Below are 12,465 nucleotides of genomic sequence, written 5' to 3' on the forward strand. Positions count from 1 at the left end.
AATCCTAACCACTGTGCTGCCAGGGTATTCCAGGAAGTTTCTATAATATTTTAAATGTGCACACTCCTCAACTCAGCAAACTTATTTGCACAAGTAGCATTAACCTGATGGTGAGGAGAGCCATGCTTGTTATTAAAAAAACTCTGGAAACAGCCTAAGTGTCCATGAATTAGACAACGGTAAGCTAAACTGCAGCCTGGAATGCTGCAGTTCATGGGGTCACGAAGAGTCAGGCACGACTTAGCGACTGAACAACAACAAACTAAACTATAGAACATCCATTTTTACAAAATTCCAGACAGCAATTAAAAAGAATAAAGTAGTGGAATTCTCTGATAGTCCAGTGATTAGGACTCTGAGCTCTCAATGCCAAGGGCTCGGGATCAATATCTACCTGGTAAGGGAACTACAATCCCACAAGCCACATGGCACACCAAAAAAATAAAATAAAGTCTAACCTTTTAAAAAATAAATAGGACACTTTTTTTTTTAAAGGAATGAAGTAAGCAAAGATACAGTAGCTTGGGAATACCTAAAAGATTTAGTGGTTAGAGAGAAGAAGGTCATTGGCAGCTCTGTTCCAGTAGGTACTCACCTCCACAAGTACTCGGCCCCTGAGCAAAGACAATTGCAAACAAGGGCTAATCTTTCTTTGGCATGTTTTTCAAAAACTAAAGCAGAAGGCTCTTCCATGAGGTTAACTTTCATTGCTTTCATGACACATCAGGAAATCCACGGAGTTATACATTAGGGGAGCCTGACATATTTATTTTCTATTAATAAATCTGAGCTTCTCTTGAGGCACCAAGGTAAGCTTGATTAAAGTTCTCTTTCAGATCATTCCCGAGTGGGAGCTTTCTCTCCTGTATTTCAACGCCTAGTGCAGCTCCTTGTCACACGGTTGCCAGGAGATAGCACAAGAGCCAACTCCCCATCTCCTCTGCTATGGTAACACGCCACTATTTCCTGATCCATCTTCTTTCTGAGGGAGTCCATATTTCTGAGAGTGGTATGCTACCCTTGATTATTCAGTTAATCTTGCAGAGAGAAAAGAATCCTTCTAACCCTCCTTCTGCACAAAGAGACCTCCTCATGCGGAAGCAGCCTGCCACTGACTTTTCCTTTGGGATCTTGCATTGCAGCTGCCATCATTCTGTCTTATCCTTCCAAGGTTTCCGTGAGACACTTCTGGAAACAGAAATAAACTTTGGACCTTACAAGTACAATAACTCACTTAATTGGTGACTTCTCAAATAGAAGGCAAGGTCATCATAGGTTTTTCCTAACCTACGAGCAGAAAGTGTGTTGAACACGGGGTTGATGGAAATGGGGCTCACCAAGTGTCTCAATTTCTTCATCTGCAAAATGAAGATGTAGCCCTTTGTAGGTTCCTGTGAGGATTAAATGAGTGCGTGTACACGATGCTCTTAGAACAGTGACTGGCACACAGAAGAGGCTCAAGAAACATCAGCTATTATTATCATCATAAGTAAAATGGACTCCCATTTGTTTTGACCAGGAATTTTAATCAAATTTATAGAAAAAAGAACTAAGATATAAATTATTAGGACTGTTTCATTTGTAAGTGACCAAGGCTTCTCTCATTATTGCACTTCACTTTACTGTACTTGGCAGATACTGTGCTTTTAACAAATGGAAGATTCTGTCAACCCGGCATTGTCAGATGATGGTTAGCATTTTTTTAGTAATAAAGTATTACTAAATTTTGCTTATTTGTTTCTTTATTTCTGTCTGCCTTGGGTCTTCACTGCTGTGCACTAGCTTTCTTTAGTTGTGGCGAGCGGGGGCTGCTCTCTAGTTGTTTTCTCATTGTGGTGGTTTCTCTTGTTGCAAAGCACAGGCTCTAGGCGCACGGGTTCAGTAGTTGTGGCACATGGGTTTAGATAAGCCAAGGTGTATGGAATCATCCCGGACCAGGGATCGAACCTGTGTCCCCTCCATTGGAGGGCAGATTCTTAACCACTGGCATCGAGTGGATCGGCAAGAAGAGTTACTGACTGGAGGAGGGAGAGGAGGTGGGAGATGGGAGAGCCGAAGGATTATCAGTAATAGGAGACAGAGGGCAAGCTGCAATTTCACTCATGCCTGACATTGACAGCACAGGTTCTGGCTCCTTGTTGGATTCAGTTCTACCTAGCCTCTTGATGTCCAGGCAGTAGCTCCTTTTTTCTCATCACAGATGACATGGTAGCACTGGGTTGCATTCTGAATGGCTGCTGCAACCTTTGTGTACTGTTCTATGTTTGTGTCCTGTGCCTCCTCAAATAAAGAAAATCCCCTTGCCATTTCCTTGCATCATGAATCTCTTTGGTTCTTCAGTTACTTCTTCCTATTGTCTCTCACCGTCCTTTCTCTGAGCCAGTGCATTTTCCTCATCACTGCTGCTTTTTGCTTGCTTCCAGACATTCTGGGCTTAATATAAAGATACTGTACTACTGTACTTTATACAGGACTCAGGCTCTTTAGTTCCTCTTCACTTTCTGATATTAGAGGGGTATTATCTGCAATGACTAGATTTGTCAGCCAATATTTGATATTAATTTCTCAACAAACACAGGAAAGAAAAATGATCAAATGAAGACTGCTTGTGAACAGGAGTGTCTAAACCTTGACATGATGCTGACTTTGGTTTCATTGGGCCTGCCATTGTTGCAAAAGGAGTACAACAAGGTTGTGTATTGTCACCCTGCTTATTTAACTTCTATACAGAGTATATTATGCAAAATGCCAGGCTGAATAAGTCACCATCTGGAATCAAGGTTGCCAGGAGGAATATCAACAACCTCAGATATGCAAATGATATCACTCTGATGGCAAAAAGTGAAAAGGAACTAAAGAGCCTTTTGATGAAGGTGAAAGAGGAGAGTGAAAAAGCTGGCTTATAACTCAACTTTCAAAAAACTAAGATCAGGGCATCTGGTCCCATCACTTCATGGCAGACAGATGGGTAAAAAGTAGAAGCAGTGGCAGATTTTATTTTCTTGGGCTCCAAAATTGCTGCAGACAGTGACTGCAGCCATATAGTCAAAGCTATGGTTTTTCCAGTAGTCATGTACAGATGAGTACATGTACAGAGAGTTGGACCATAAAGTAGGCTGAGCACCAAAGAATTGATGCTTTTTAACTGTGGTGCTGGAGAAGACTCTTGAGAGTCCCTTGGACTGCAAGGAGATCAAACCAGTCAATCCTAAAGGAAATCAGCCCTGAATATTCATTGGAAGGATTGGCTGAAGCTGAAGCTCTAATACTTTGGCCACCTGATGTGAATAGCTGACTCACTGGAAAAGACTCTGATGCTAGAAAAGATTGAAAGCAAAAGGAGAGGAGGACAGCATAGGATGAAATGGTTAGATAGCATCACTGACTCAATGGACATGAATCTGAGCAAATTCCGGGAGATACTGAAGGACAGGGTAGCCTGGCATGCTGTAGTCCATAAGATTGCAAAGAGTTGGACACAACTTAGGGACTGAACAACAACAGCCATCCTTGTATGACTGTCTTTGGTTTTGAAGGCTGGACTTACACATTGACCAGAGGACCACTGACAGTGACAAATCAAAGCTGAGAAGGAATAAATCTGTGTAGGCAGCTGCACACCAATATCAGTGGACAAGATTTGGAGTTTCAGTCTGTTGAAAATATGTAAAGACCTTGATACCCAGTTAGACCCATCAGGCCCCAGCTGAATCCCATTTGTTACTGTAGCTAAATATCCATTGATCCCACTGCTTTTTTTTTTTTTTCTAGAGAAGTCAACAACTATTCTTTAATTGAAATACATCCCACTCATATCCTGAGGCCTAGTATGAAATTCTCACTGGCAGACCTGGCATGGGAGGCTGGGCATGGACAGTAGGAGTTTTGACCTTATTATATTTTCAATTTGATTTTCCCCAAGAGGGTGATAAAAATAAAGGGATGGTCAGAACAAGAATATATTTAGACAATTACTTGCCTGCTAGTTTCTGGGTAAATTGATTATCTGCTCTGTTACCAATGAGTCAACAACATATTATTTAAATGTATTTATCTGAGAAAGGTTGCCCACTGATAATGAAATATAATTTTATTAGAGCCTCTTCACTGACCCAAGTATGCCCTGACTTTCTGGGTTAGGGTTATGTTACCTATCTTGCATTATATTGTAATTCCCAAACTTTCTGGCCTCAGGATCTCTTTACATGCTTAAAAATTGTTGAGGACTTCAAGGAGTTTTTAGTTATGTGGGTTAGATCTATGAATATTTACCAATTCACATAGAAATAACAATTCCATATCATGTTAATATAACATTTTCTGAAAAATAAACATCTTTTCCAAAACCACAAGAGAGAGGGAGAGAGAGAGAGTTAATTTTTCAGATCTCTTTAGTACATGGCATAGTACAACACTGCAGATTTTACATATGTTTGTGTGCTAAATAAGTTGTGATGGCTTTGGTTGAAGGATATGAAGATTATCTGGGCTTATAAAGATACAGAGTTGAAAAAGAGAGGGCTGTTATAATAGCCTTTTCAGATGATTTTGGATATTCTTCTTTGATACTACACTAAAATTTGACAATTGGTACTTTCTTAAAAGGTTAGCTGCAGTATAGAATCTGAAATCACATCAATGCCTTTTTTTGTACTCTGTGACATTAAAATTCATTGGTTTATCTCGCATTTGGAAAGATTTTGTATCATCATGCATTCCAATACCCGGAAAATACTGGTTTTCTGAATTAGGCAGGTCTCCCAAATGTTGACCCAATTCATTACACAATATTTAAAAAGTAACAGCCACCACCAGCTTCATCAGGAAAGCTGCTGATGGAAAGCTACTGAATTCATGGACATGGATGCAAGTTTTTCAAAGTTCTATTTCTGAAAAGTTTGAAAGCTAGAATTTTATCACTAGCAATAAATACTGCTCATTGTTTACATTAAAGTACCAAATCCATTTTGCTAATTTTCAAGAAACCGTCTGTCAGATACCCAGGTCTCACTAGCCACAGATTGTCTGACAGTTATTCTTTCAGGTAAAAATGGCATTTCATAAGGAAGGTGGCTAGTTTAGCTAATAACTCAGATAGTCGCCTAAGATATACATCCTTCAGGATATGCAGCCCCAGATCTTTATGAAGATATTTCATTTTGCCACACTGAATATTAAAAAGGTATATAATCAAGAGTTGAGGTTTAATAAAATTAATAACTTCTACAGTTTCACTGATGACATTCTTCAAGTTAAACTGACTTTTTTTTTTTAATGCAAGGGTGTAATGATGAAAATACAATCACTGCTAACATAAATCTGTGCCCTTGCCTTGATTCCTACTGACGTCTCAGCAGTTCTTCTTGTGATTACTTTGGCACTATCAGTGCATATTAACGGAATTCCTCAGTGTTTGTGTGTTTTAACTTTAATCCAGTCTGTTCTTTGATCCATGGACTCAGTGACACAAGCTGAGAAAAAGTGGGAGAGACGTTTTGCATGGACAGATTATCTGCATGTTAAGTTTAAACTGAAAAACTGAAAATGATTTTTTTTAGATATGGGCAGATATATTTTCTTCATTGAATGATAAAACACATTTTGAATAAGTACAGGTTGTTTCACCGATTCACAAAATTTGACAAAATAATGGCTCAATAATTCATGGTTGTCTTTACCACCATTCTGTCTAGCAAGACAAGCTTTCTTTCCAAAGAATGGGATATAGATACTCTTTTAAAAAAAATAATAATGGCTTTTTTGCATATGTTTTATATTTTTTCTAAGAATTTCATTCACTCTTTCATACATTATAACTTAAATATAATTATAAAATATAAAACAATTATACTGAAGCTCTGCTCAGTGACCACAGTATCAAGCATAAACAGAGACTAAATAGTTGAACCAAAAGCACTTCCATTCTTACATTCCAGTTGGGGAGATTAAAAAGGAAACAGCAAATTTATAACTTTCTACAGGTAATTACTCTGTTTTGACTCTCCTGACATCCCATGCAGTAGGTAATTGTAGGAGGCAGAATATGGCTCCCCAAAGAAGTCTTGGAGAAGGAAACGGCAACCCACTCCAGTGTTCTTGCCTGGAGAATCCCAGGGATGGCGGAGCCTGGTGGGCTGCCGTCTATGGGGTCACACAGAGTCAGACACGACTGAAGCAACTTAGCAGCAGCAAAGAAGTCTATCCTAATCCCCCAAATCTGTGACTATGTTACCTTACATGGCAAACAGTGATTAAGTTAAGGATCCTGAGATGTGAAATCATCCTAGATTATCTGAGTGGGCTGAATGTAATAACAAAGGTCCATATAAGAGGGAGACAGAAAAGTTAGAAGGAGAAGATGTGACAAGGGAAGCGGAATTTGGAGTAATGCAGAGCCATGGGCCAAGGAACATGGGAGCAAATTCTCTCCCATCACCTCCACAAGGAATGCAATCCAGTCAATAGCTCACTGAGGCCCAACTTGGACTTTTGATCTCTAGCAACTATAAGATAAGATTTGTGCTGTTCAACTGTAAGATTTGTGTTGTTCAAAGCAACTAAGTTTGTAAAAAACTAAATATAGAACTATCATATGATCCAACAATCTCACTCCTGGACATATATCCAGAGAAAACCATAATTAGGAAAAATACAGGCACCTCAAAGTCCATTGCAACACTATTTATAATAGCCAAGACACGGAAAAAACCTAAATGTCCATAAAGAAGACATGGTACATATATACAATGGATTATTACTCAGCCATATAAAAGAATGAAATGATGCTATTTGCAGCAACATGGATAGACCTAAAGATTGTCATACTGAGTGAAGTAAGTCAGACAGAGAAAGATAATATCATGATATCATTTATATGTGGAAACTAAAAAGAAAATGGACTTATTTATAAAACAGAGTCACGGATGTAGAAAACAAACATGGTTTCCAGGAGGAAAAGGGGGAAGGGATAAATTGGGAGATTTGGATTGATATATACACACTGCTGCTGCTGCTGCTAAGTTGCTGCAGTCGTGTCTGACTCTGTGCGACCCCATAAACGGCAGCCCACCAGGCTCCCCAGTCCCTGGGATTCTCCAGGCAAGAACACTGGAGTGGGTTGCCATTTCCTTCTCCAATGCATGAAAGTGAAGTCGCTCAGTCGTGTCCGATTCTTCATGACCCAATGGACTGCAGCCCACCAGGCTCCTCCGTCCATGGGATTTTCCAGGCAAGAGTACTGGAGTGGGGTGCCATTGCCTTCTCCGATATACACACTACTATATATAAAATAACTAATAAGGACATACTGTATAGCACAAAGAACTCAATACTTTGTAATGATCTATATGGGGAAAGAGTCTAAAAAAGAGTTATATATATATAACTGATTCACTTTGCTGTACACCTGGAACAAACAAAACATTGTAAATCAACTATACTCCAACAAAAATTATAGAAAAAATCAGCAACTAAGTTTGTGGTAAGTTTATTACAGCAGTAGGAAACTAATACAGTTGGGCATCATTACTGGTCCTGTTTGACAGATGAAAAAAGACTGAGTGAAATGTTCACATGACTTAAACCACATACATTGTGGAGAAAGTACAAAATGGTATAACTCCCGTGGAAGACATCTTAATATTATCTATCAAAATTATCCATGCATTTACTCCAGTCACCTACCTAAGGCAGATACACCTACTTGCATGAAATGGCACGTGTTCAAGTCCATTTACAGCAGCATCATTCATTAGAGCAAAGTATCAGATACAATCCAATTAACAGAATAGAGAGCCCAGAAATAAACCCACACATCTACAGACAATTAATCTTTGACCAAGGAGGCAAAAATAAAGAATGGAGAAAAGACAGTCTCTTCAGCAAGTAATGTTGGGAAAGCTGGACAGACCTCACATCACACACAAAAATAAGTTCAAAATGCCTTCTCAGTCTAAGTTCAGTCACTCAGTAGTGTCCGACTCTTTGTGACCCCATGAACAGCAGCACACCAGGCCTCCCTGTCCATCACCAACTCCTGAAGTTTACTCAAACTCGTGTCCATTGAGTCAGTGATGCCATCCAACCATCTCATCCTCTGTCGTCCCCTTCTCCTCCTACCCTCAATTTTTCCCAGCATCAGAGTCTTTTCAAATGAGTCAGCTCTTCACATAAGGTGGCCAAATTATTAGAGTTTCAGCTTCATCATCAGTCCTTCCAATGAATATTCAGGACTGATCTCCTTTAGGATGGACTGGTTGGATTTCCTTGCAGTCCAAGGGACTCTCAAGAGTCTTCTCCAACACCATATTTCAAAAGAATCAACTCTTCGGTGCTCAGCTTTCTTTCTTTCTTTTTTTTTTTTTTTTTTTTTGGAGGATAATTACTTTTTTTTATTTATTTTATTTTATTTTATTTATTTATTTATTTATTATTTTACTTTACAATTCTGTATTGGTTTTGCCATACATTGACATGAATCCACCATGGGTGTACATGCGTTCCCAAACACAGTCTAACTCTCACATCCATATATGACTACTGGAAAAACCATAGCCTTGACCTGACTGACTTTTGTTGGCAAAGTAATGTCTCTGCTTTTTAATATGCTGTCTAGGTTGGTCATAACTTTTCTTCCAAGGAGTAAGCGTGTTTTAATTTCATGGCTGCAGTCACCATCTGCAAGTGATTTTGGAGCCCCCCAAAATAAAGTCAGCCACTGTTTCCACTGTTTTCCCATCTATTTGCCATGAAGTGATGGGACCAGATGCCATGATCTTCATTTTCTGAATGTTGAGCTTTAAGCCAACTTTTTCACTCTCCACTTTCACTTTCATCAGGAGGCTCTTTAGTTCTTCTTCACTTTCTGCCATAAGGGTGGTGTCATCTGCATATTTGAGGTTATGGATATTTCTCCCAGCAATCTTGATTCCAGCTTGTGCTTCTTCCAGCCCAGCGTTTCTCATGATGTACAATGCATATAAGTTAAATAAGCAGGGTGATAATATACAGCCTTGACGTACTCCTTTTCCTATTTGGAACCAGTCTGTTGTTCCATGTCCAGTTCTAATTGTTGCTTCCTGACCTGCATACAGGTTTCTCAAGAGGCAGGTCAGGTGGTCTGGTATTCCCATCTCTTTCAGAATTTTCCACAGTTTATTGTGATCCACACAGTCAAAGGCTTTGGCATAGTCAATAAGGCAGAAATAGATATATCTCTGGAACTCTCTTGCTTTTTCCATGATCCAGTGGATGTTGGCAATTTGATCTCTGGTTCCTCTGCCTTTTCAAAAACCAGCTTGAACATCTGGAAGTTCACAGTTCACGTATTGCTGAAGCCTGGCTTGGAAAAGTTTGAGCATTACTTTACTAGCATGTGAGATGAGTGCAATTGTGTGGTAGTTTGAACATTCTTTGGCATTGCCTTTCTTTGGGATTGGAATGAAAACTGACTTTTTCCAGTCCTGTGGCCACTGCTGAGTTTTCCAAATTTGTTGGCATATGGAGTGAAGCACTTTCACAGCATGATATTTTAGGATTTGAAATAGCTCATCTGGAATTTCATTACCTCCACTAGCTTTGTTCGTAGTGATGCTTTCTAAGGCCCACTTGACTTCACATTCCAGGATGTCTGGCTCTAGGTGACTGATCACACCATCGTGATTATCTGGGTCATGAAGATCTTTTTTGTATAGTTCTTCTGTGTATTCTTGCCACCTCTTCTTAATATTTTCTGCTTCTGTTAGGTCCCTACCATTTCTGTCCTTTATTGAGCCCATCTTTGCATGAAATGTTCCCTGGGTAGCTCTAATTTTCTTGAAGAGATCTCCAGTCTTTCCCATTCTATTGTTTTCCTGTATTTCTTTGCATTGATCATTGAGGAAGGCTTTCTTATCTCTCCTTGCTATTCTTTGGAACACTGCATTTAAATGGGAATATCTTTCCTTTTCTCCTTTGCTTTTCACTTCTCTTCTTTTCAGTTATTTGTAAGGCCTCCCTAGACAGCCATTTTAATTTTTTTGCATTTCTTTTTATTGGGGATGGTCTTGATCCCTGTCTCCTGTACAATGTCATGAACCTCCATCCATAGTTCATCAGGTACTCTATCAGATCTAGTCCCTTAAATCTATTTCTCACTTCCATTGTATAATCATAAGGGATTTGATTTAGGTCATACCTGAGTGGTCTAGCGGTTTTCCCCATGTTCTTCAATTTAAGTCTGAGTTTGACAATAAGGAGCTCACGATCTGAGCCACTGTCAGCTGCTGGTCTTGTTTTTGTTGACTGTATAGAGATTTCCATCTTTGGCTTAATGACTTTAATATAACACAGGACACCATAAAACTCCTAGAAGAGAACATAGACAAAACATTCTCTGACATAAATCATGGCAATGTTTTCCTAGGTCAGTCTCCCAAGGCAATAGCAATAAAAGCAAAAGTAACCAAATGGGACCTAATCAAATTTATAAGCTTTGGCACAGCAAAGGAAAACAAAGAAAACTTATGAACTGGGGGAAAATATTTACAAACGGTATGACCGACAAAGGCTTAATTTCCAAAATACACAAATGGTTCATACAACTCAATAATAAAAAACAAACAAACAAATGTAAAATAATGGGCAGAAGACCTAAATAGACATTTTTCCAAAGAAGACTTACAGATGGTCAATTGGCACATGAAAAGATGCTCATTATACCTAATTATTAGAGAAATGCAAATAAAACTGTGTTGTGGTACCACTTTACACTGGTCAGAATGGCCATCATTAAAATGTTTATAAATAATAAATGTTAGAGAGTGTAGCAAAATGTGAACCCTCCTACACTGTTGGTGGAAATGTAAACTGGTGCAGTCACAATGGAAAACATTATGGAGATTCCTTAAAAAACTAACAGTAAAGTTACCATATGCTCTAGCAATCCCACTCTTGGGCATATATTTGGAGAAAACTCTTATTCAAAAAGATACAAGTGTCCCAATATTCATAGCAGTACTATTTACAATAGCCAAGACATAGAAACATCTTAAACGTCCATTGACAGATAAGTGGATAAAGATGTGGAAAATATATACAATGGAATATTACTCAGGCATAAAAAGAATGAAATAACACCATTTGCAGCAACATGGATGGACCTAGAGATTGTCATATGAGTGAAGTGAGTCAGAGAAAGAGAAATATCATATTTCTCTTATATCATATTCCATTTATATGTGGAATCTATGATGCAAATGAATTTATTTACAAAACAGAAATAGACTCACAGACATAGAAAACAAATTCATGGTTACCAAAGAGGAAAAGAGAGTGAGAGATAAATCAGGAGGTTTCGGATTAACAAATTACTATATATGAAATAGATAAACAACAAGGTCCTACTATATAGCACAGGGAACTATATTTAATATCTTGCAGTAATCTATAATGGAAAAGAATATGACAAAGCATATATACATAGCTGAATCACTTTGCTATACACCATAAACTAACACAGTATAAATCAACTACACTTCAATAAGATTGCTTTTAAAAAGAAACAATCCAATTGTTTATTTCTAGGGGAGTAAAAAGGCATAGGAACCAGAGATCAAATTGCCAACATCCGTTGGATCATCAAAAAAGCAAGAGAGTTCCAGAAAAACATCTATTTCTGCTTTATTGACTATGCCAAAGCCTTTGACTGTGTGGATCACAACAAACTGGGAAATTCTTAAAGAGATGGGAATACCAGACCACCTTATCTGCCTCCTGAGAAATCTGTATGCAAGTCAAGAAGCAACAGTTAGAACTGGACATGGAACAACAGACTGGTTCCAAATCAGGAAAGGAGTACCTCAAGGCTATATATTGTCACCCTGCCTATTTAACCTATATGCAGAGTACATCATGAGAAACGCTAGACTGGATGAAACATAAGCTGGAATCAAGATTGCCAGAAGAAATATCAATAACCTCAGATATGCAGATGACACCATCCTTATGGTAGAAAGTGAAGAACTAAAGAGCCTCTTGATGAAAGTGAAAGAGGAGAGTAAAAAAGTTGGCTTAAAACTCAACATTCAGAAAACTTAAGATCATGGCATCTGGTCCCATCACTTCATGGCAAATAGACGGGGAAGCAATGGAAACAGTGACAGACTTTATTTTGGGGGGCTCCAAAATCACTTGCAGATGGTGACTGCAGCCATGAAATTAAAAGATGCTTACTCCTTGGAAGAAAAGTTATGACCATATGACCAACCTGGACAGCATATTAAAAAGCAGAGACATTACTTTGCCAACAAAGGTCCGTCTTGTCAAAGCTATTTTTTTTCCAAGTAGTCATGTATGGATGTGAGAGTTGGACTATAAAGAAAGCTGAGCACCGAAGAATTGATGCTTTTGAACTGTGGTGTTGGAGAAGACTCTTGAGAGTCCCTTGGACTGCAAGGAGATCCAACCAGTCCATCCTAAAGGAAATCA

At 38.7% G+C, this 12,465-nt stretch overlaps 1 protein-coding gene across 1 annotated transcript in view; it reads right to left on the reverse strand.

The window, feature by feature from the left end:
- LOC120854130 (craniofacial development protein 2-like) overlaps positions 1–12,465 on the reverse strand; it is a 111,499-nt gene that overhangs the window by 10,948 nt on the left and 88,086 nt on the right. The window contains exon 3 of the mRNA XM_040227926.1: positions 10,175–10,344. Within this exon, the coding sequence (XP_040083860.1) occupies positions 10,175–10,344 (170 nt within the window). The remainder of the gene's footprint in view (positions 1–10,174; positions 10,345–12,465) is intronic.

Source organism: Oryx dammah, unplaced genomic scaffold, assembly GCF_014754425.2.
Source record: "Oryx dammah isolate SB20612 unplaced genomic scaffold, SCBI_Odam_1.1 HiC_scaffold_27, whole genome shotgun sequence".
In the NCBI taxonomy this organism is placed as follows: Eukaryota; Metazoa; Chordata; class Mammalia; order Artiodactyla; family Bovidae; genus Oryx; species Oryx dammah.